The following is a 25,959-nucleotide window of genomic DNA, read 5'->3' as shown; positions in this document are numbered from 1 at the left end:
CTTCCGATTTTGAGCCTCACTTTGGACCTGAACCTGAGCATTGCTTCTTGTGCTCTGAGTTTCAAAAAGTCACTTGTGAAAACAGTTCTTGATTTTCTACTTGAAAGCCACCTCCTCTTAGAGACTAAAAGACTGGCTGGTACAGGACTAGACGCATTTCCCTTTCAGCCCTCTCCTGGTTTCCAGGAAATAAATCAATTCCCACAATTAGACCCTGGAGCATTGCCCCAGAAATAGCACTCCATTCTACACACGCTGAAAGGACTGCATTTCTTTTAAGGCCAGCCAGGACCACTCATGACCCATAGAAAAAACCAACTCTATTGTACAGACAGAAAAGCCATTAAACCCTGCAGAATTCATACATCAACAATTGTTTCCAGACAGACCTAGAATCTTTGAGATTGTCCCCGCCCCTCCTCACTCCAAACAACTCCACTTTGACTTGAAGTTATTAAAGTGGGGAAAGACACGCATATTCTTAGTTCTCTATAAATTGGTCCAGAGAACTACGGGAGAGAGAGGACAATAGAGTTTTTCTCTCTGTAGGAGATTTCAGAAAATAACTTCATTCATCAGGAGTATATATCAACTAATAGAGTCTGGGCTTGATGCAATTTCTTTTTACTTATTGATGACGGGATCTGCTAGAAAATGCTCAAAATGTAGTCCATTCTTTTCCTTACTTAGAGAGAAATTGCATCTGTCTGGCATATATCACTTTAGTGACCATGTCATGTCACAGCTAAAAGTTGACTGTATGGATAGAAAACTTAGAGCTGTTTTCTGAGGAAGAATTAGTCCAATTTACCTAACCACTACTAATAGGAAGAGGAATTCCAGCTGTGCATATTTCTTCACATTATGCTGTATTCTTGCTTAGAGAGCTTCATGGATTCCAGGCTGGTTTCTCTAGATGCTCTATGCTCTCCTCTCATCAGGGCCACTATTGATTTTATAGGCTAATCAATGATTTTTCCCTACACTCTCAGTATACTAGGCTAGTCTTCCACTTCTTGAATACCTAAGCCTTAAATATATATCCCGGCCGCGTGGCTCAGTGGTTGAGTGTTGACCTATGAACCAGGAGGTCACAGTTTGATTCCTGGTCGGGGCATGTGCCTGGTTTGCAGGCTTGATCCCCAATAGGGGGCGTGCAGGAGGCAGCTGACCCATGGTTCTCATCGTTGATGTTTCTATCTCTCCCTCCCTCTCCCTTCCTCTCTGGAATCAATACAAATATATATTTAAAAAAATAAATTAAAAAACTCTATAAGGTGTCAGCTCTCTGTACTGCTGTTGTCTCTCCAGATTTCTGTAACATCCACGTGACAGTACTTCTCTATTTGGGTTAAGATATTTGATTCACTGTTACTCTCACACCTCTTCACTTGGTTATATAATCTTTGTAGGATATGATTACTTTCTGTCTTTCTTCCCAGATTAACTTCCCATGAAACATATTCTATTATTCTATGGTTCTACTTTATTAGTCATGTGGAGGTCCTCCAGAGAAGGTTTTGGAACTGTATCTGGGTACTATTATCCCCTTCTTCCTAATTTTTCAGTTCAAAGATTTCTTGATTTTACCAGTACGTTTTCTCCCAGATAGAATCCTCTCATCCCCTAGGATGGGCAGACAAGTCTTCAGGAGGGGCTTAACGTACTGTTGTAATGAGATTCAGAAGAGCAAATTCTATTTTTCACTGATATCCTCAGATTGAACACTTCTCATTCTATTTTCCTTCTCTGACAAAACTACTACCTTTATTTGGAAGAAGAGATGAAAACCATCTGTGCTTCCATGACCCTCAGCTCTTTTACCTAAAACCCTCTGACAGGGAACATTTTTTATGACACTGCTATTTATTCCATTGGGAGTAAGAAGAATGTGTCTGGTGCATTTAATGAGGCTTGGCAAGTTTTTGCTCAAGGCTTAGACATGTACCCTAAGAAGCCAATTATCCTAGTCAGGGCATATTGTAATATTAGGACAGAAATCCATTGAAATTTTTTCAAGAAAAGAGGGATTAATTGTAAGAATATATGATAATATTACAGAATCCAATTGTTGGAAATACAGACAGGTCTCGAGAGATGGAAAGTAATCAGGCAGCTAATTTCTCTCCCTCACCCTGTCATCGTCTCTTGTCTCTATTCTCTTCGCGTGTCTATTTTGTTCTCCTGATTCCCTGTCACATTTATCAGTGTATATATGGCTAAAAACGGCTGCAAACTCAGAATCTTTGTGGACTTATATCTTCAAAGTTTATCACCATATAATTAATAATTCCTATGTATCTTTAGTTAAAATTTCTGAGAGACTGGCAAAGACAGTGGGGTCATCTGGTCTAAACAGAGGGGACAGATTCTCTTAGATGGTAGTGTGGATGGAGATGGTGCAAAAAAATGGTGTATCAGTGCATCAGCACACTCACTGTTGAAGAGAGATTTACCCACTTTATAATTGTGTGAAGTGCCTTCTTTGGTTCAATTATTTCAACACATATGCTAAGTGCAGTGTAGGCAGGTTATTTCTTGTTATTAATGGACTTTTAGATTGTTGAGGTTTTTGGCTGTAATTGTTGTTGATGACATGCTTCAATTTCACCTTCCCTGACCACACAGCTGCCACGCATGTGTTTTTCTAGTCATTAAGTTCCAAACATGGGCTTTGCTTCCTTTCTGAACTTTCAGAATATTTTCTTCTATTCTTTCTAGTCTTCCAGTGAACTGTGGAAGGGTTGCTTTGCCCCAAATAAACATACTTGTTTGTTCTTAAATTACATACTACTCTGTGAAACTTTTGAACCAGACAAACCTACTACCCATTTTGCAAATTGCCCTCTCTCACAAGATGAGGCACAGATGTTAGTGGTTCTCCCTGGAAATAGCCTTGTTCTCCTGTCTAATAGCAGCCTTATTGTTCTAGTAAACTTATCTGCTAACTAGTAAGTCTGTGTGTATCTTCATATGCCTTCCAACCTTTGAATGACCTCTTCTATAACCTGCCTGTGCACATCTGATGCCACTGTTTCTCGTTGATTTGCTGGAGTTCTTTTTGGGTTCTAGATGTTAATTCACTGTCAGTTTTAATTTCCATTTTTATCATTTGTCAATTAAAGATATCTCTTTAGACATGGAAGCATGGAACAGAGTGCAGAATCTCAGAGAAAAGATGGGGGAGAGTGGGTGGGTGGGAGGTAATCAACCAAAGACCTTGTATGCATGTATGCATAACCCATGGACACAGACAATAGGGTGTTGAAGGCCTGGAGTAAGGGTAGCGGGGGAGGGGGCTGGAGGGGATCAATGGGGGAAATAAGGGGACATATGCAATACTTTCAACAAAAAAGAATTATTAAAAAGATATCTCTTTAATAAGTTATCCCTATTTTAATGTAAATGAATTCATATTTTCTTTGCCTTTTAGTTTATGCAATTTGTTTAAGAAATATTTCCTCTGATCCAGTTTTATTTTTATCCATGTTTTGAGCCAATTTTTCCAACACCATCTCTTAAACAACTTATCATTCTTCCCCAATTTGTGGTACCACCTTTGTTATATATTGTGGAAAATCTTGTATACCAGGGTATAGCTGGAAAATATTTTAAGGCATGAATTAACTATTCCTCAATAAATTTGATGGAACTTATGTATAGTAACATACAGTGGGGCCTTGACTTACGAGTGTCTTGACTAACCAGACAGCCGATTTTTTGCATTGAGTTGACAGAGTAATTTGAGTTAACGAGCTCCTTAACGAGCTCGGTCTCGGACGAATTAAACTCGTAAGTCAAGGCCCCACGGTATAAGACTGTGGTTTATGACTAATTAGTTAATTCAAGTTCTCTATTTTTTTTTTTTTTGGCCAATTTGTCCATTTTACATACTGCATATTTTTTCTAGAAATTTAGTTTTTTTAAGTTTTCAAATTTATTAGTGAATAATTGTACATATAACATATAAATATGGACATCATAATAATCTTATTTTTTAAAATCTCCATTTTATTACATTTTTTAAAAGCATCTCTTTTTTCCTTGATCAGTCTCAGTAGAGGAGTTTTTTTTAAAAAAATTTTTTTTGAAGAACCAAATATTTAATTTTGTTGGTCTTTTAAAAAATATATATTTGTATTGATTTCAGAGAGGTAGGGAGAGGGAGAGAGGGATAGAAACATCAATGATGAGAGAGAATCATTAATTGACTGCGTCTTGCATGCCCCCCACTGGGGACTGATTCTACAACCCCACATGTGCCCTGACCAGGAACTGAATTGTGACCTCCTGGTTCATAGGTTGACATTCAACCACTGAACCACACTGGCCGAGCGGTCTTTTCTATTCAGGATTCAATTATTGAAAACCAGTGTGTGGAACTCTTACTAAAACAGTGCTAAGAAAAGCCCTCACGACTCTTACCCAGCTCCTCATCAAACCTCAAGTTAGGGCAGGTGTGTCCATGGCGTGACCATGAAATGTTTTCCAAAGTGTTTTGTCTCCCAAATATCTGCCTGAGGACCCCCTTGGAATTGGAGAAGCTGCAAAGCAACCCGGTGTGTGAAGAACTCCCTGGCTTTGAAAAGAAATCATTACTATAGGAAGAAAGATTTCATCTGGAGACCCCTCGTAGTTGAAGGAACCCATGGGTCATGAATTAACTTAATTTGGGACTGAAAATTATACATATTGCAAACAACCCCTGTCCTCTCAACTATGAGGAAACACTATCTGGTATCCTTAGAGTGAAGAGGGGGGACAGTTTTGCTTTGAGAGGCAGAATAGTAGAGTAGGGCCAATTTAAAAAGATGGCAATTTAAAAAGCAGAGACCTGAGGGCCCTGCTGGTGGGGGTAGAGGGGGGACACCTTGACTCCCCCCTCGGGTCTTTCCCCCCTATCTTGGGGGCGAGGAGGCCCCAGAAGAACCTTAGGATGGACGCAGAGGTAGTGCAGCAGCTCACAGGGCCTTCTCTCCCCCCCCCCCCCCCCCCCCAGGAAGAAATTCCTCATACACTGGGCAGCGGTGAGGTCCCTCCTGCTGGGGTCAAGCCCTTATTCAGGTCCAGGGAGCCATCCCCCCTTGGAGAGACCTAGCCCCAGCAGCCTCCCAAACCTGTGCTGAGTTTGCCATCTCGGAGCCTGCAGGGGAGGCCGAGCCACACCCCCCTGGGGCCAGAACTGCCCCAACTGGGAGCAGAACCCACCAGTATCCCTGTGAGCCCCTGGCAGGGGGGCGATCCCGCGTTGTATTCAAGTCCGTGTGCAATGAATGTGCTCTGGGAACTTGGCGACGTGCTGGATCGGTACCCCTGCGCCCTGTTCCTCAGCCACTGCTCCCACCGCAACCTCCCCAGTGTCTGCAGGGCCCTGGGAAGGGCTCCGCCCGCGGCCCTGCCCCTCCCCTCCCCTCACCGTGGACGTGAAGGACCCTCAGCAGCTCAAGGAGATGCGCCCCGGCAGTACCTGGAGGTCTAGACCTGCCAGCGGGAGCGGCAGATCTGATGGCGAAGGGGGAGCCAGACTTGGTGTGCCAGGTGACTGAATGTCTTATTACCGTGAAGTCGGTCAACAACACGGAGTCAGACCCCTCTGAGCTCTCGGGGTCGCCGGGACCGCTCACCGCTGCCTGGGGGAGACCCGGCCTTGTGCCCGGGCCTGGGGTGCAGAAGACCCGCAGGCTGTTGCATGTCCTACAGGAGCCCTTCTTGCAAGTGCCCCCATGGCCTCAGGTACCCAGGAGGCCCTCTGTGTAAGTGTAAACACTTCCCGGTTGTTTTGTGTGTTGTTTATTTTTGTGTGTGTGGTTTTTGTGTTGTTTTTGTTGTTGTTGTTGTTTTTAAAAAGCAGCTGCAGGCACCCTTGTTTCAAATCCTAGCTCAGCCACTTACTGTGTGACTGGTGGGTGCATTGCACCTCTTCTCTTCCACTTAGTTTTCTTGTCACTAAAATGGGGATAAAACTAGCTTGGGTTGCTATACTGAGTAAGTAAGCTAATGTCTCTAGGTCTGTATTGACTGCAGTGTTTCAATGGTTGCTATCCCTTTGTTGTTGTTCTCAAATGTTCTCTATCTAAGGGATGTTCCCTGTAACTTTAAGCCCCATAATATGCCTCTTGGGAATGACAATGTACAGAAGCTGTGATGCCTGGGTGCATTGGAGGATTGCTCTGTCTAGGGAAAGGCTTGCTGCCCTTTCAAAGGCTAACCTCCCACCCTGCGGTGCAGAGGCTTTGAGAGTTTGCCGCTGGGGGCTGGGGGTAAGTTTAGGTGGAGGCCTCTGTGTGAGAGACTGGTGTGCTCGCCTTGATCAGCCAGTCTGGCATGGTTAGACAGAGACAGATTTCCTGATCTATTTTGAATGTCGGCGTGTTGGTTTTTTTTGATGTTGTTGTTGTTTTTTTGGTGTTTTTGTTTTCATTAAAGACATTTCAATTTTGGAGGCAATTTCTCCAAATTAAAATAAGATAATAAGTCTCTTAGGTAAAGGAGACAGCGATGACATGCAGTGCCATTGCTGGTCAGTCGCAGAAGAGCGAGGACACAGTTTGAATCTCAGTGGGAGAGTTTCTGCGACAGGTAGGTAGAAGGCATGGAGTTGCTATAAAAGTAAAATGAACACTGATCAGTGACCTAAGAGACTGGCTGGTCAATGCGTAAGATAAGGGGAAAACCTCTGAAACCTTTCAGAGATGCCTGGTAATCCCCATGGAGGAAGATACCAGAGTAAAAAATCGTCTTGACCTAAGTTAGTTTCCAGTGTCAATGGCTGTGTTTTCTTTTCTTCAGTGTTTCATATTATTCTGATATTAAAGAGATTACTTCTGTGTCCAGAGGAATAAAAATCATCAGAAATATAGTTCTTAATTTTCAAATGTGGCCTTTCTACCTTCGTCCTTGGTCCTTGCACGCACATATCATCCCTTTTCTTTCTGCTTTCACGTCTTGTTTCCCCGACCTCCACACTCTGCACAGGTAAAACCAATTTTACTACCAGTAAGCTTATGTTAGGAGGGAGACAGCGTGCCTCCATGCTCAAAATAACCAATAAAGTTTGCTTCTGAGTTTACCTGATTGCTTTTCTAAATGTGGCTTCTGATCCCCCCTCCATGAATAATCTTATTTCAAACTTTGAATGTTAACTCCTTTGAATAGTAGTTGAGCTGTAATGTAGCCCATGAAAGAATCACTGTTTTAAACCTCGTTGTCAAGAAAATGAGCCCTTGCTAAGCCTTTGTGCAGAGGTCTGTTCTGAGGATGTTTCCTATACCTTGAAGATGTCCCACCCGGCACTAGCAAGGAGGAAAGATCACATCCAACCACACGCGTTGCTTTGTCTTTCCACCCTCCAAAATATGAGCAGTTATGGTTTGAGGATAATGGTTCACTTAGCAGATTTTGATTTTTACCACTGACTCAGCAGCGAAGCAGTTATCACTGCAAAGAAAGTTTGCCATGGTAACTACTATGAATACGTATTTGTTGTATAGCTGAATGAAAGGTACATGAAACATCAATGACAATGAATGAAGAAACGAATGAGAAAAGTCGGAGCTCCATGATGATGGCATTTCTGCCATGTCTTCGTTAACATCTTTCCTATCTCAGGACCCCATGATACCCATGTGCACCCAAAGGCCTTTTTTAGATCACTTTATAGTTGGGATCAAGCGGACCATCTGAGTTCAAGCTACCCTCTTGAAGAGTCCGATTTTACAGTCTGATGGGAAATTACTTTTGTTCTTCAAGATCACAAGGGTGTGTTATCCACTAAAACATAAGGGGAAAGACATTGCCCTTAAGTGTTTTGTTTTTTTTTTAAAGTTCTCCAGATCTCACGAGACCAATTTTGGATGCTATTGCATGTGAAGAAGTACAAATTTTGCCTGTTCCCTTTTGTCAGTCCAGCACAGTTCTCAGTTACCTCAGTTTTTACATGTAATGCTTTCCAGATCTGAACATCTTTCCAATAGTGGCCTTTATGTATTTTAATGATATTTAATGAGTTGCCTTTTATCCAGCCTCAGTCTCAAACTATATTAAAAATCAATGATTATAACAATTCTAATGATCTGATGTGATGTTGGACAGTTCAGAACTAGTCCCAGAATAATAAAAACCAACAACAAACCAACCAAGAACAATGAAAGGCTATGATACTTTCTTGCCCTAGATTTCTTTGCTGTGCTTCCCAAACTTATACAATATAGATTGATGGTTGTATGTGGTGTTTGTATTGTGGTCAAGGTTATGAGAAATATGCCACAGAGTTTATAGTCATATTGCAGGCCGAAGATGGTTAAACTGACAAAGATAATAACCTTAATGGTTTTGCACATGGTTTTCTAACTTCTGCTGTAGTGTTAAACAGATGAGAGGTTAGCAGCCCATGACTGAAATGAAAAAGAACATGGAATGAGCAGGAGATGAATGAATGACAAGATAAATAATATATTTCTTTAGAAAATATGCAAATACACACCTTTTTGCTTATCACATATGATGTATTGATTTATACATATACATAGCATAAGCATTTCACAATTTTGGCACAATGTGCAATTCTATAATAAGCTATTTTGTTTGTCAGCCTCTACTGTATTAGCTAAATAACATCTAGAATATTTTAGCAAAATATTATCACAGTTGTACTAGAGCTGCCTGAAATACACTGCTTTCCATGTCTGTAAACAAAAATAGACTACTACATAAACACTGTGATTGAAAAAATACCCTCTTTATAACTTCTCCCTTACCTTCAGCAAAGGAGACTTAGCTACTTTAGTATCCAAAATATTTTTCTGAAAGAATATACTTTTTGGGGGGGTGGGGATGGGGGTTCACTATATATGTAACCAAAACAAATTAATTTTTTTGTCTTACCACAACTAAATCACTTCTAGGCAGTAGCATAAGATATCATAGATTAGACGAAATTTGCAGGGTTTCGATGTATCTCCTCACTTAGCATACCAATTGAATAATGATCACTCTGATCACTGTGGCAAATTCACATATTAATTTCAGGTGCCATTAATGATACTGATTTACTCAGGGATTTTTGAAGATTTTATACTGAGGATGTAAAGAGAGATATGGGAATATAATTTTGGGCTTCAATGAGAAACTATTTTTATTTTAAATAAATTTGTATATGGTTAAACTTGTAGTGGTTACATATTTTTTTCCTCCTCCGGTTTGGCTAATCATTGCAAACAGAGGCCAACCAGGAACTGATTTCTAATCAGCCATATTGAGTCTTCCTGGGAAAGACCGGGATCTTACTAAGCTGTGAAGCAGAGTGGATGGCAGTTAATAGACTTTTAGGATGAGTTATCAATTCGAATTATCTCTTACTGCTAGATAGCACCCAAGGGTGAGGTAATTGGCTTTATAAAATTTGGAATGGTTTGCTTTACAAATCTTAGAATTTAGGAAAGTAGAGAACTCTCTTTAAAGAGAATATTCTCTTCCATTAGGAATTACATTTTTGGCAGTTTTGTGAAAAATTTAGCAAAGGGTTCTTTGTGACCTCCCAATTTGTAAATGTCAGCAACTAAAGCATATTCAACATGAAGGCCAATTCCTTACAAAAGTGAGGGCTGCCCAGTGGACAGGATTATCCAAAACCAGGCTGAGCATACAATATGAACAAACCAATTCATAAATCGGCCCATCTAATGTTTTGAGCAAATTGACTTAAAAAAATTTTTTTTTCATTCAAAGCATTATGTCTTCCTGCCAAGTACAGATCTTTCCCCTACATTCTTGGCCATCTCTATATTAGAAAGCCTCTTTGTCTTGTGGAGGTCCTGTTGTAATTTGTATGGTTTACATGGTGTGGATGGTAAAACATCTGAGTAACATCGGAATTGATTGAAATAGATTAGAAGTTTAGATCCATAGCCAAATACAGAAATATTCTAATTCAAATTTTAGAGTTAAAAGTGAAAATATTGACAGTGATTTTGATTTTTAAAGGTATAAATGGCTCAAGATTTTACAATGAGCACCCTGGATCTGAATTAGGTCAATTTAATTGTTTTCCTTGGACACCTTGCTTGCATTACACCTGCATTTCAGTCCTAGATGAAAGATGGAATTTACAAGTGTTGGCAGTGGGAGACTCCATTCCTTAGACCGTCTCCCATAGCAATAGTACCAAGAAGAACATTCTTCAGATTCACTATGGATAAAATCACTTAACAATTCTTCACAAATGATATATCTGACTCCTGGGAGGATGGTGATCACTTTAAAAGCATGGGTGGACTTTCTCCCAGGATGTGAAGCCTCAGAGATCATGATGCTGTATTTGCTTTACATTTAAGCGCATGACTCCTGCTCTAAGATTTCCAGTGGGATGATCTCATGAATCTCCTCGCCCAGGTTGATTTCGGCTTCAACTTCGTGTTGGACGTCATTGTTGTTCCCCTCCAGGTTGTTGGCAGCTGCGTGGTTCCTCGGCTCTCGGTGGCAGATGCACACGGGGATATCACCAGGATCAGCATTGGTTGCAGCCGCAGCTGCAGCCAGAGCTGCCAGCATAATATTGTATTTCTGCCGGCGGTTGGCGTATCCGTTGCGCTGCTCCCAGCGGATTTTGCACAGTTGCAAACGGCGTGTCAGGGCTTCTTGGACCTGGAAGAGAAAAAGTCTTGTTATCATATAATTGTCAGAAATGACCCAAGCCAACTTTAGGAGCACAATTCTTGGAACTTATCAGAGGTTCAAAGTGGTTAGTTGAATTGTAAATCTGATCTAAAGAACTGTATGGTATATACTCTGGCTGTGCAGAGAAGAAGAATTTGAAAATTGGAGCACTTGTTACTTGTCTAAGCTATCATGGGCAAGGTTACTTGCTACTATGCAAAGGTTTCTTTTTTAGCTCTTAAGTCCAATGAGTGAAATTTGATTTGGTTTCACACTCAATATATGGCATACACATCATATTAGGGAGAAGGAGGTGGAAAACATTTTATCTGCTACCATCTCTGACAAGGCAGAAGCTTTCATCTGAACCTCTACATTATTGGTCATGAAAATATATATGGAAATCATAGCACAGTTATGGGTTTTATAATTTTGTTGATTTTCCTTTATCTGATATGGCCAGATAGAACTCTGGTTATCGGAGTGACAATCTTTTCAGGATAAAATTTCTCTTTCTATTGATAGACTTCTAATACATAAACAATTCTCTTTAGGATTTAGACTTTTTTTTTTTTTTACAATGTATTTTCCTGTTCGAACTAGCCAAGAATTGGCATGACTTTATTTGGGTTATTCTTTCCTTTAAACACAGGTCCTTAAAAATCAGGTTTATGATCTAGGAGCCATCAAATGCACTGTTGCGGACTTAGGAAACATATTGTTTCAGCATATTTTTGGAGAAGCAATGTCCCCAGACAAAGGTAACTGACAGTTTCCACCCATTCAGCATTTCTCAAATACCAACACTGTCCTTATAAATAAAACTTAAGCAGATAATCAGAAGTATCCAAGGTAGACAGTAGTCAGTATAGATGAGTTTGTAAAAGTACCCAGCAGAAATAAAACAGGAAGTCTTTGCTTCTTCTCACCTGCCCTTTTCAAATAATCCCCATTGGAGTGCCATGTATATTAAGTACCCAGCTCAGCACGAGGCCAAGGGTTTGAAGTCTAATTTTTTAAAATTATTACTATAGAAGTGTTCACAGCCCTCTATCACTGTATTCCAAAATTATAACCTATCCTTTTGTGTGGAGATGACAATCTGCGTTAATTTGTAAACCACGCATATTAGAATGGGGCCTTAAGCGGCTAGGTTTCAATAATTACACTCTAATAAGGGCAATTATTTTCTACAATACCACAGATTGAGTCTGATGCTGCTTTGATCCAAGAATAAGGACATTAAATCTGAAAAAAAAAACACACTAAAACACCCCCCAAAAAACAAAAAACAAGAAGGAGACTTTCGTTGCTCCTGAAGCATCAAGGGTGCAATCCAAGCAAATCAGGACTTAGCTGCCCGTCTGAATACTATCTGCAATTGTGCCACACGAGCATAGAAAAGACTCTGGTAGAAAAACACAACTTGGCTAGTCATGGTACCCTGTAAGGAAAACTGTAGAAGTGAGGCCACATGAAAAGAGGCCCTTTGGAAACTGAAGTATTGGCTTTCTATAAGCGAGTGGCGGTATTATGTGAAAGGCATGCTTACGGTGGTGTTGTAGAAGCAGTAAATCATCGAAACGAAGAATCCCTGTAAAGAGGAGGAAGGGTAGAGCTGGAGTTACTTTTGTGTACATTACACTGTTTAGCCATCAATATAATTAGTCACTCTGGAGAGGAACATTTTACTGTTGCGATAGCAAGTCAAGGCTTGATGAAAAGCAGTTACTACCACTCATATTCAGTGCTTCACTACCAGAATATGCCATGTATTTTTCTTGTTAGAAGAATTCTGTCCTTTAGTTAAAAGGATAGCTCTGGTCAGTATGGTTAATTGCTGCTGCCTTTAACATGAAGATTCATAGCAGAATATGCTGATTAGAGCGGATTTGAAAAGAATGTTTTGTACTTAATTTAAAAAACTGAGACCTTGTAGAGTTTAGTAAAGAAAACTTTTGCAGGCACGAGTGTCACAGTGCTTGGCTGTGGGCCTGACTGTGCCCCGTGTCTTCACGGTGAATTAGTGCAGCACTGTACCCACAGCCAAGTTCATCTCTCAAAGAAGGACACAGACTAAGTGACCTCTGAGATCCTGGCCACTACTCAGAAGTTCCCTTACATTTAAGCTTTAATTATCAATAGAAATGGCAGAAGCAATTATTAAAACAATCCCTAAACTTTATTTTTAGCCCTATTAATTTTGACCTCCAGTAGTAGCAAGTATAATTACTTTGAAATTTATAATTAAGACAGCAAAACTCTGGCCTAAGAGCCTGTGGCAGACTCACCTCTGCCTGAGGACCCTCCATGCCCCAACCTGCTTTCAAAATACCTAGTACTATGTTTTCAAGTGTGTCTGTGGATCTGGGGCAGAGTGAATGGAAACAGCCATTCTCCACTTTTGTGTGGCAGACCTGGCGAAGCTCCTGAGAGCCCAACTCTGTTCTCTCCCACAAGAGGACAGACCTGAATGCACTTCCCTTTACAGTCACTGAACGTGACCGATGGATTCCTGACACCCCTGTGACCAATGGAGGGTGACAGAGCAGAAGCCATGAATGGCTCTGTGCAGATTCATTACACCTCATCCCAAAACTGATTCAATGTTTACTGATGAAAAGAGGTTCTGCAAATTACCAAGCGGGAGAATGTGCCCATTCTCTGGAGTCTGCCTACCATTGCAGGAATGGCTGACCTTATAGATATTCTAGGGTCCTGACCTCTCTAATCATGGCCAAGGCAATCAAATGAAATAACTGAAAAAAACTGGATTCCAGTTTAAGAGGGATACAGCTTCCAGCTCGGGGTCCAGTGGAAGGATTTCATCCAGATACAACATCTGCTTCTCTGCTCTGTGTTTTCAAAGTGTGAGCGACTATGTTGATAGTAACCTAGCTGAGCAGGTATGTAATAAACACACCCGTGGCTTCCTTACCTGGAAATGACTCAGAAAGTGCATCACGTAGTCATAGACTCGGGCAGGAATCTTGGTGTGAGGCCTCCAGGGTAAGATCACAAACTGGATTCCCAGCAGGGGCACCAGGAACATAGTGGCCTTCACTGCCTTCAGGTACCGTCTGCCGTCATGCTGACGGTCATTCTTAATCTTCTTCACGAGCACACGGAGGATGTTGAGCAGAAAGAAGAAGTTGACCTGCAAAGAGAAGATTTTATGAATGAGCAGACCATCCAGATCAGTACCACTGAAGGACACCCACTTTCCTTCATTCTTTATTCAATGTGGGGAGCAGAGATGACTTACACAGCACGTGAGACTGCCTAAAAGGGCATATTCTCCCCCAACCCAACTTCTTATTAGTCATGTGATTTTGGGTGAGTTTACTTGAGTCTTTGGACCTAGTTTTCCTAATGAGTAAAATATCCCGGTGATGTATCTCCTTTGAAGGGCTGCTGTTAGAAACAGCATGGGAATGTATGTGAAGTGCATGAAATACTTTAAGTGCATGATCATTGGTAGGTAGGGTGATGGCTCATGTATCAAAGATAAAGTGGAAGATAGTTTTGCTGGGCAGAGCCCAGGGGAAAAGTGCAGAGGGACTTTGCTGTCCCTCACTTTCTTAACAGCATCATCTTCAACATTCCTCAGCCCTTGCTCTTTACCTTTAAGAGAATTTGGTTATAGTATTGTTTTTTTAAAAAAAAAAAACTTAACCTTTGGTGTAGGGGTATAGAAATGAGCTTATGCACCCCCCTCCCCCATTTTATTAAATACAACATTTTTTTCAACCAACGACTCTCAAATCAAATTGTTCTTATTATAGATCATCACTTAATTAGCTTCATTTAAAAATTTTAATATATATGCTATATAGAACCATCGTCAAAGAAATCCTCAGAGATAACATTGTTAGCAATAGACTTAAAAAGCAGTTCTCACCGTCAGTGCTGCCATGATAGGGCCGTGGATGATGTAAACCAGATAGGTTTCCACACTCATCCAGCAGCTGAAAAAAAGAGTGGGGGGAGAATATATCAATATAGATGCATTTTATTTACATGTATTTATTTAACTAAAAACTGCCACAATACCTGTCATTGAAGCGTTTCAGCCTGGCAATAGCATGGGTTATAGTTGGCACCACCGGGAACCCTAAAAATGTAAAAAAGTATATATTACACCTGGTTTTCTGGTCATAAGTTACAACTACAACTGAATGGAAAATGATAGTTTACTTTAAAAAATACTGGCAAATTTAACATCTGTCAAGATTTCCCTGATGTGTTTGCACAAATTATCTTTGGTCAAACCAGGTAAATATGTTCTTGGTTAGAATACCATGTGCTTTCAGAGAGTTTGGTTAAGAACACCCAAATAATTATGGTAGGTATAGTCTACTAGTCTACTCTCCCTAGGACTGTTCTACCATTGTTTTGTCTTGATGGTGATGATGATGACTTAGACCAGAAAGCCTTTCATTGTGTGTGAACTGGGCTCTCTCATGGGGACAAGCTGGTCCCCCTGGAGGGGTGTGACCTGGGACAGCATGTGGAAGTGGTCGTGTGATTGCTCTGAAAGCCTTGTTAGTGTTTGCAGTATTCCTTCTCGGCCGTTTGTGTTCCTGTTTGTGTCATGTGCATTGATCCTGTTCTCTTTCAATAAGAACACTTCAGAAGAGCCTGTGTAAGTTCTGGCTGCGGAATCTTTGTGAAGGCAGTGTAGTATTGACTTCTCTGCCTACACCTGAAGTGCTAGTGGAAACAATTTTGAATTTATAAACAGAATGATGGAGATAGTTACTGGCAATGCATCCTACCAGGCTGCATCTTTTTAAAAATAACTGTTCATTCTCTGCAGGTTGTCTAGAATACAGTTGTGATTTTTGTAAGAAAAATATATCTGTTTTTCTCAGATGTTCCCATGTACAATAGAGTATGACTTAATTTGGTTTGAAAAATCTGTTGAATGAGTTTTTAAATAATTATCAGACTAAGAAATGTGTCTCAGAAGTAAATTAGACTTACACACTTTGATTTTCTGAGAATTATATGCAAAAAGAGAGTGCCTGAAAATATTGAGTTTTCACCAGAGAACCACCTCACCTTCTAAACCCACGAAGCATATAATTTAATAGGAACATCGATTAAATGTTTGACCTGAAAGAATTTTGAGTTTGACTATTTATATGAGACATAATTGCGTTGTATCCACAGCAGTTCTAACATACTGTTTCCCCACTTGGGTTTAGAGATATTCATTCCCTGGATTTATTCTGAAATACATACTTTTAATTAGACAAGAAAAGCATATGGAGATTTCACTCTCATCTCATCATTTTGTAGAAAGGAAAATGTGTTTCTTACATATTACATAGAGGAGTATCGGCCACAAATCTGCTAATTCCTATGGCTCTTTGCCTTCCTCTAGATAGGCTACCTCTTTTTCTGCACTTAAAAAAAAAAATCCTCACTCAAGAATATGTTTATTGACTTTAGTGAGAGAGAGAAAGAGAGAAACATCGATGTGAGAGAGAAACATCGATCGGTTGCTTTCTATATAGACCCCAACCAGGGTTCAAACCCGCAACCTAGGTATGTGCCCTGACTGGGAATCGAACCTGCAATCTTTTGCTGTCTGGAACGATGCTCCAATCAACTGAGCCACCTGGCCAGAGCTCATTACATTCTTTTTGATACAGCTGAACAACTTGTTCCTTTTCTCCTTTGAATTGTTTATGCATGTTAAGCATATGTCTTCATTGATTGTCTATGATGATGCTGCTGAAAGCTTTTATAACTAATTCACAATGTAACCGTATGGAAAGAGCAGTATAAATTGTTCCTTCCAGGGTGCCCTCATCCCTGCTGAATGTCACAGGCAAGACTCAATGCACATCCTTTTTCTTCCATGAAAAATTGTTGAGTATGGCAGATGGGTGTTCTTAAATAGTCAAAACTGGTACAAGAAGTATGCCATACATTTATTTCAAAAGAAGTAAGTAAACTAGATCAGACAGAAACGGTGTCTCTCTGAGTGGGGGTGCATGGGGCAGGCCTGGTTGAGATGTTATTTTCAGGTCTTCAATTGAAAGGCATCTGACCAGCACCAGTCATTACTCTTGTGATGATCAGAATTTCTATTGGGAGGCTTAAATTATGCCGGGAGCCGGTCCATGCTTGCTGTTTCAAGGGACCTGGCATATATGGCATACTGTTCTTAATATGTTTGCTCACCTTCTTGGCACTATGTGTTTTAACCAAAGTCTCTGAGAAAGGTTGTTTCCCCAGGTAGGGATTTTCCCCTGAAGTTAGGGAGGGAATAAAACCTCTTAACTAAGTGCCAGGCGGGTAATTAATCACTTTAACTATGAACAATCATGCTTAAGCTACATAATCTTTACTCCCTGGAATGGAGATAAGAAACGCCCTAACCTTTGTAATTGAGATTGATAGGATTGAATCAACTGGTATAAATACAGATGTAATAAGACAGCAAGAGACAGAACTTAGAACACAGGACTTAGGACACAGAATTCAGAAGAAGACAGAAGGAAGAACACAGAACCTACACAGAACCTACAGACAGAAGAACTTCGCTGGAGAGAACATGGCAAAAGATCCTGGACTGAACCTGACTACAGAAATTGGCAAGAGAACCTGACTAGAACCTGGTGACTGAACCTGGCTGGAGAACCTGGACAGAACCTGGCTGGAGACCCTAGCAAGAGAACATGGCTACAGAACCTGGCTGGAGATCCTAAGCAGAACCTCTCTGGAGATCCAGACCAGAACTTGGCTGGAGATCCTGGCTGGAGATCCTGGCTAGGCTGCTGATCAACTGAACGCTGCCTCCATGTCATTCCTTCTTTGCCGACTCCGTCCACACCTTTGGGGACCCCTGGACCCGCTGGGGTTGGACCCCAGCATCTGGCGCCCGAACAGGGACCCCTAGGTAAGCGCCCCACTCTCGGGATGGATAGGACTCCACCATAGGAGAGGGTGGATAGTCTTCGCCGACTCCGTCCACACCTTTGGGAATCCCTGGAACAGGAGTCCCATAGGTAAGCCCCCCCCGCCCCCCCATTGAGAACCCCCACATTCGGGACGGATAGGACTCCACCAGGGTGCTACATACCCCCCTATAAAGAATAAGTAGGGTAAGAAGGTGGATAGTACAGAACTTAGATTGAGAAGATGTGCCATACTGAATCCAAAGAAAGAAGACTGTATTGATTCTTAGATTGAAAAGATGTGCCATACTGAGTCCAAAGAAAGAAGACTCTGTATTGATCTTTAGATTAAGAAGATGTGCCATACTGAGTCTAAAGAAAAAAGACTCCGTATTGATCTTTTAACACATATGCTTGCTAGCAGAGGAGTTAAGGTTACTCCCAGTCAGATGGAACATTTTTATACAAGAAATATGTCCATGCTTTTCTGAGGAAGGAAAGGTAAATGTAAAGGCATGGGAGGAGGTAGGCCCAAGGAACCTTATCCTTAACCCCACTGCAGCCTTTCCACCCTGGGAAAGTGCAGGATTGGCAAGCTCTCCCTGGGGTGATAGATCAGGCCTCAGGTAATAGCGGAAAGCGCCAATCCTACTCTTAAAATGGATACAAGAGAGCATTGGGGGTTTTTCTTTTTAATGCCTGCTTTTAAAAAATAAAAAAGGGGGAATTTGCCGGGAGCCGGTCCATGCTTGCTGTTTCAAGGGACCTGGCATATATGGCATACTGTTCTTAATATGTTTGCTCACCTTCTTGGCACTATGTGTTTTAACCAAAGTCTCTGAGAAAGGTTGTTTCCCCAGGTAGGGATTTTCCCCTGAAGTTAGGGAGGGAATAAAACCTCTTAACTAAGTGCCAGGCGGGTAATTAATCACTTTAACTATGAACAATCATGCTTAAGCTACATAATCTTTACTCCCTGGAATGGAGATAAGAAACGCCCTAACCTTTGTAATTGAGATTGATAGGATTGAATCAACTGGTATAAATACAGATGTAATAAGACAGCAAGAGACAGAACTTAGAACACAGGACTTAGGACACAGAATTCAGAAGAAGACAGAAGGAAGAACACAGAACCTACACAGAACCTACAGACAGAAGAACTTCGCTGGAGAGAACATGGCAAAAGATCCTGGACTGAACCTGACTACAGAAATTGGCAAGAGAACCTGACTAGAACCTGGTGACTGAACCTGGCTGGAGAACCTGGACAGAACCTGGCTGGAGACCCTAGCAAGAGAACATGGCTACAGAACCTGGCTGGAGATCCTAAGCAGAACCTCTCTGGAGATCCAGACCAGAACTTGGCTGGAGATCCTGGCTGGAGATCCTGGCTAGGCTGCTGATCAACTGAACGCTGCCTCCATGTCATTCCTTCTTTGCCGACTCCGTCCACACCTTTGGGGACCCCTGGACCCGCTGGGGTTGGACCCCAGCAAAATTATATCCAGTTGATTCTTGGCATGACCAGCTTTTGGAAGATTAGAAATTCTTGAAAGGGTGTGTTTGAGGCTGAGAAGGGCAGGGGAAGGAAAGATCAACCTCTCGTGCAAGGCTGGAGCTAAAAGAAAAAAACAATAAAAGCCCATTTTGATCTTTGTATTCTGAGTTGTTTTGAGGCCAGAGAAGAACAGGAGAACCTAGCACCTGTGGTGGGGCCAGTAGATTAGTCAGAAACCTGATTTCTAATTTCACTGGATGGTTAAGGAAACGGGATTCTGGGCTGCTGCTGCGACTCCCCAGGGTGGCGTGGCCCACAAGGTGAGCCGTCCAGTTCACAATCTATACCAGAGCTGTCCCTAGGCAATTATTTGTTTGATCTGCTTATATGATTTCCCAGACACCTTCTATACAATTGGTAACAATGTCTGTTGGGCAGGGATTTAAATATTAAGGTTGATGTTCTTAGAAAGCTTTTGGGTTATCCTCCATCCTCAGTAAATACTTTCTCTCTTATCCATATTTTTAGGAGCTTCCCAAAATGTGGCATTAAAGGGCAGGCTTAGATGAAAATACGCCACAGCCTCTGCTCCGAGTCATCTTATCAAGGGAGAGCAAAGGCAGCCTTGGCCCTCCAGTAAGAATCCTCCTCTGGTAAGGGAGTTTCATGGGATTTTTTTGTGTGTAATAAAGCAGCATGTGCTTTTGTCCCAGAGCCATTTCCCTCTAACTTCCTCATTATCCAACTGCTCCATTTTAACCAGGGTGAGCTAGGCTGTTAGCAGCCCTGAGGGAAGGGGAACAGTTCTGAAGAGTCCTCATGGACCATAGCACCTGCCTTAGTCAATCTACAGAAGCGGTCACAGCTGAAGCAACCCAGGGATAGGATTTTAAAGCCATTACCATGTGCAATGATGTCAGATAGGCTCTATTTGGAGACCTATTTTGTTACATCTATTGCTCATCTAGACTCCACTTCTTGACCTGCCATTGGAGGAATCCTGCTGTTGGGTTGACAGGAAGGAATGTTCTTGAGGAAGGGATGTGGGTGAGGGTGAAGGACATACAGAATTCAAAATGTGGAATTCTCCTTTGCTCTACAAACAGATGAAAAATAAAGCTGAAAGGGGGCCTACTCAGATCTTCTCTCAACCAGAGTATGGTTTTTGCCTATCCATTAGCTGGGTTACCTGAATACGTTCATAATCATATCCCCCCATTTCCGCACTGACCCCTATGTTCATCACAGTCTGTATAAACTTGTTAAAGGGATTCTACCAAGTTCTCTTGGAGACTGAACTCTTTCCAGCATCTCAAAGGACCAGGGCCCCTGAATGGTCTCTCAGACCAAGAGTCCAAGAACATTATAAATATATAGGCAGAGGTGAGAGTGGCTCAAAACTCAGTTGGAGGAAATACATACCCCAGCCCAAGAGATAATACCACTTCATGTTTTGTTCCCCATTGAACACGTTCACCACAAGGAGTTTGTGCAGATAGATCCCTTCACAGAGCATCCAGAAATAATTGCATAACATCAAGTAATGGTTGATACAATTCAGAATCTTGCAGCTCAGCTGTCAGAAAGAAATGGAGATACTCAGTGGAAGACACGGGCAAGGATTTGACAGTAAACAGAAGGTAAATGTGACAATGAGTCAAAGTATCTGCATTCAGCCCATATTCAGCTTCCCCGAGCATCTGTTAACACATGCCACCCTCTGTATCCACAGATCAGAGTCATGGTGCATAGGTCATTTGTACTACATATAAACAGCCATCTAGGGGAGTGGAAGCCTAGTCCCTAAAATGTTCTTTTTCTATTACACTTTGGTGACTTGCATGGATTAGACAAATTTATTTTTCTTCAATGAGTCTGAGACCCATCATTTTCTAGAACAGCCAAGGATCTGTCACATGACTTCTAAAGCGCCTTTTCCATGGCCAATGAAGTGAATAACCCAGAAATGGTTAATGCTGCTCCTGAAGTTCATCAATATGTTGGTGATATCTCTTCAGGCACAAAGAGGAGATAACCAGGGGATGCATTTGTCATATATGATCCAGGAGCTATGCTGAACCCAACTGATGACTTCTGCTCTAGTTACTTGCTGGCCTTTTAGTGCTGATAATCTTAATCATCCAAGAGCATAAGCTCCCTGTTCCAGCAGAGTCACAATGCAATGGGACCTTCCTGACTTTGATCCATATATACACTAAAACCTCAAGAGGAGGAACTATAGAACTTCCTATCAAGATGTTAGTGCAGTCGGTAAACTAAGGGGCAAAAAGGTTCGGTCAACTTGAAAACTGTCAATGTGAACATTCTCTAAAGCTGGCTGAATGAAGGAGGAAAATCCCCCACCCAGAAAGTCCGCATTAACTAACTTTGTAGGGAAGTACTGAAATGTCTCCAGAGGAATCTAAAGGTATAACATTTTTAATTAAATGTGACTGTGTCATGCAATCCTGAGCTGATTTCTGATAAAGCCTTAGAGAAAATGAATTGAGTCTATGGAACTGCAGACATGATTCGGTGTGTTTGGGCGAAGGGGGAAGCACTGGAGAAAAGAAGTCCCATCTGAGATAAGTCCATTGGAAGGTGATCCAGGAAGTGGCCAAGGAAGCGTTCTGGAAATGTTCAGCAAACAAAAATACAGTCAACAGGAAAGCAGGATACACAGTGGAAAGGAAGTCTGCTGGCAATGCAGCAGGGGACTAAGAACTAACAGCTTGCTACGCTCAAGAGTCTTTCTCTGTATCAGCGGCTCTCAACCTGTGGGTCACGACCCCTTTGGGAGTCAAACAGCCCTTTCACAGGGGTCGCCTAAGACCATCGGAAAACACATGTATAATTACATATTGTTTTTGTGATTAATCACTATGCTTTAATTATGTTCAATTTGTAACAATGAAAATACATCCTGCATATCAGATATTTACATGACGATCATAACAGTAGCAAAATTACAGTTATGAAGTAGCAACGAAAATAATTTTATGGTTGGGGGTCACCACCACATGAGGAACTGTATTAAAGGGTCGCGGCATTAGGAAGGTTGAGAACCACTGCTCTATATGATGTAATGAGCATATTATATCACTCTTCTCTGGGGATTCTCAGGCCATGACTGATCTAGTTTTATATTTTCAGACCACAGTCCTTTTGATTATTTGTGATTTACAAAACTCTTGAGTAGTCCCTGCATTCTGCTTTTACACTTAGGCCCTTTTGGATTGAAGCAGAATTTAACAAATGCTCTGAGTTTCCACATCTCCTATGCTGTGTATCACAGAAATGAAAGTGGGTGTCACAGAAAATGACAAGGGCTTAAGCCTTAAGCTAAGGCCTAATGACAATGGTAATAACTATAATATAAATAATATACTAGGCAACAATTGAGAGTTGCTATGTGCCAGACCCTGTTGGGGGTTTTAGGTGTATTGGTTTATTTAATCCTCACAAACAACTCTATAAGGAAGGGGCTATTACTGCCTCCACTTTACACATTAGGAAAGTGAGGCACAGTGAGGTTCAGTAACTTGCTCAAGATTACAGAATGAACTGGAAGGGAGTAGAAGAGCTGGGATCTGAGATTCTATAGTTCAGCAACAACAGTGTTACAGTATTTGGAGCAAGCCAGCGAAGCACAGCAAATACCAGATTGACTGTTGCTCTGTATCTGTGTTCTACCAATAAACCAACATACCCCAAAGGAGTGTACGAAGCTCCTTGTACTTCAATTGGAATGAAAGCAAATCTATAAGAAGTTTTGTGCTAAATTCACGATAGCTTTTTAAAAGCAGTGGAAATGCAAATGTTGAGATGAGGGCTCGCCACGTAAACCATGACACAAGAGACCACTTGTGAGCTACGCTTATCTGTGTAGAGGCACCAGCCAGATAGACCAGATAAGAGAAACTGGAAATTGGGTTGAAGCCTGTGGCCATTTTAGGAATAACTTCTTAAAATCCATAATAAATTCTTCAAATCCACTTTTAAGTAATTCAATTTAAAGAGAATAAAGAAGCCCTCTCTATTTTTCCACATCATCTGATCTTTAATGAAATACCATTTATTGATTTTGACATGGGAGTAATGTGAAGTAGCATCAACGACTAGAGTGGGATACTGTATCCCATGCTCACATTTTGGCATAGTCTCTCTGCACTGTCCCTCAAATCCATTACAGTTTTTCATTCCCAATCTCATTGCTTCCAGAGCCTACAAAATGGATAACTCCAATGTAATTTTATCTGCCACTGATCTCTCATCTCAAACACTCTGCTGTCCCTGTCCCCTCCCTCACATTTCTATACTATTCCTTGCAGCATCGGCCTCTGGGTTAGCCAGGAGGAGTCCGTTCTCCTCCCTGGGTTTCATCGGTCTCTCCTGCCTCAGCCCTGAGCATCCATTCTGAGTAGATCATCTTATGACTAGGATGAAGTTCCAACAGAGTTTGGTGGCTCAAGTGTCCTGAACAAATGAGAATGAGAAGAAATTCACTTTGTTTTTCAGAACTTGGGATAGTTCTTATACAGAAGGCTACAGAAAATGTGACTTGATTATTTTGGCTTTTGAGGTGCAAAAAACTCAGGTTCCCAGTAAAAACGAATAATCTCCCTGTATTGTAGCTTTCAGACCCAGATAAAAAGTTCAGAGACACATTTCTTTCCAGAAAGTGACAAGGATGCCACTTCCTTTAGATGCAGCAAGAACAATACTTTTAATTCTGTCTCCTGACTCTCCACATGAAGAAATAAGCAGAGAGAGCAATAAATGAAATTTTAAATATTATGGAAATGAAATGCTCCAATGACATGGATGACAATGGGCAATTTTCACATCACTCAGTAAACTTAGGATCTATTCAGCCCTTATTTATGCCATGAGTTCTTATGAGTTTAACTTAATGTGCTTTTCCTTAATTAGGATTGCAGTTAAATTTTTCATGTTAGTTGCAATTTCAATTAATATTTGAAGATTGAAAATGTCCAACAACTTCCCTTTCTAAAAAAGTTTTGCGCCGTTTTTTTTTTTTTTTTTTTTTTTTTTTTGGTCCTTTCTTGGGTTTTTATTTGCTGTCTCTACTCTTCTTGGCTATGGAGAACCTTAATCTCATGTTTTCTAGAATGTCAGTTTTTCAAGAAAAATACAATATTTCAAATCATTTAGTTTTACAAACAATAACACCATGTTAACTATTTACGAATGCTACATCTTTAAAAATAGAATTAAAAACAAATAAGGCAGTGCTCACCGGATCCGAGTTCACGTACTCAATTTTGGGGACCACTTGGGTTAGGTGGACGAGGACACCAATAGAATTCAGAATGTAAGTCAGAAACATGTGCTTATGCATGGTAACCCGTTGGCAGGCAAGATTCCTAGAAGAAAAATAACAGCATTAACCAGTGCTAAAATGTTGAAATACTTGGTGGGAAAATATTTTGGCAGTATTTTTAATATTCCCTTTAGCAATCGTTGAGAGAATCTATTGAAACAAGTGAGGTTGGTCCCATCTATAAGACCTCTTACTCCTGAGTTTTAAAAACAGTTTTCCCACAGCTTTCAGTTTTCAGGTGACTTTGCCCAACAAGTGAAAGAGTGGGTGATAAAATCACTTTTAATTAGAATAAATGTCACAAAATTAATTGAGAGAAGAACTCTTACAGGAGAAACGGTTACAGTTTGGCATGTGCTTCAGATGAAAAGTCAACTATTTATTGGTGTAACCAGGCAGAAACCATGTGGCAAGTGGGATAACAGAGCATGAAGTAAGAAGGAAAGTGGCCTGTGACAAAGCCCTGGATCCATGTCCTTGACCCTTACATACACAGGCTTTATGAAGTTTCCCCTCGTCTTCTCTTTTGACATTTGCTCTGCAGTCTTTTTATCGCTCATAATCCAATTGGAACCAACTTTGTAGTTCCTACTTTCCACAATCTCCTGATGGTGGAGCTCAGGCACAGGCAAAGAATTTTAAATAGGCTCAAATTTGACCTCATTATGAGGCATCCTGTGGTTTGGATCTGTCGATACCTATACTTGTTGCATAGCCATGTCCCACCTTTTGGGTGCTAAGCAATTTGTTTGATTTTTAAAAGTTCCTTCATAAACTTTTAATATGTATCTGTGTGAATGTTCATATGAGTAAGCATGATTAAATATCCTATTTCACTTTTTGATGCAAATGAAGAGAGCCTATAGAATGGCTATAACAAAAGTGGAATGATTATCTTAGATAAATGTAAATCTTGTATTTACCATATTGGATTCAGTTGAAAAATGTGTAGCATCATGTGAAAACCTAATGCATTAAGTTAATGATGCTAAAGATTAATAATAGTAACTACCCCTAAAAATTATTCATAGAATAAAGTTAGAGTCCCAAGAATTTTGATGAAAGATAAAATATGAAGGTAGTCTAGTTTTACTTACAATGCTTTTCCTATATTTCTAACTCAATTATCTGTAGCAAAAAGTAAGTTTAAGTAATGAGGTCATGTGTTAGCGCACATTTTGATTATTGTAGCTACATTTTTCAAATTTTCAGGAAGCACAAGCATCAGTAAATAGTTAATACAGAATATTTTAAAATTTGGCACTTGTTGATCAGGAGTGGAATGCAGAATGGGGTTTACAGAACACTCTCTCTCTCTCTCTCTCTCTCTCTCTCTCTCTCTCTCTCTCACACACACACACACACACACACACACACACACACAATCATGAACTACTTTAGCAGCAGAAAAGTCTGTTAAATAAACCAAACCTAATTGATTTTATAATAGTGCTATAAAAGTAGGTTGTAAATTTAAGGATTTAAAAAGAAAAAAATGCTTTATATGAAACATCATACCCATTCACACTGCATAAACTCTTCCCTACTGC

At 40.8% G+C, this 25,959-nt stretch overlaps 1 protein-coding gene across 1 annotated transcript in view; it reads right to left on the bottom strand.

Annotated features, from left to right (window-relative positions):
- Nucleotides 1-8,591: 8,591 nt before the first annotated feature.
- CALCR (calcitonin receptor) overlaps nt 8,592-25,959 on the bottom strand; it is a 74,467-nt gene continuing 57,099 nt past the window's right edge. Inside the window, exons 8-14 of the mRNA XM_036328166.1 lie at nt 24,326-24,452; nt 20,488-20,641; nt 14,707-14,767; nt 14,555-14,621; nt 13,592-13,810; nt 12,206-12,247; nt 8,592-10,641 (exon numbers count right to left, since the gene is read on the bottom strand). Of these exons, the coding sequence (XP_036184059.1) occupies nt 10,327-10,641; nt 12,206-12,247; nt 13,592-13,810; nt 14,555-14,621; nt 14,707-14,767; nt 20,488-20,641; nt 24,326-24,452 (985 nt within the window). The 3' untranslated portion in view covers nt 8,592-10,326. The remainder of the gene's footprint in view (nt 10,642-12,205; nt 12,248-13,591; nt 13,811-14,554; nt 14,622-14,706; nt 14,768-20,487; nt 20,642-24,325; nt 24,453-25,959) is intronic.

The sequence above is a fragment of the Myotis myotis genome, unplaced genomic scaffold, assembly GCF_014108235.1.
Source record: "Myotis myotis isolate mMyoMyo1 unplaced genomic scaffold, mMyoMyo1.p scaffold_m19_p_11, whole genome shotgun sequence".
In the NCBI taxonomy this organism is placed as follows: Eukaryota; Metazoa; Chordata; class Mammalia; order Chiroptera; family Vespertilionidae; genus Myotis; species Myotis myotis.
Note: the sequence above shows the minus strand (reverse complement) of the source record. Positions and strands in the feature narration are given on the sequence as shown.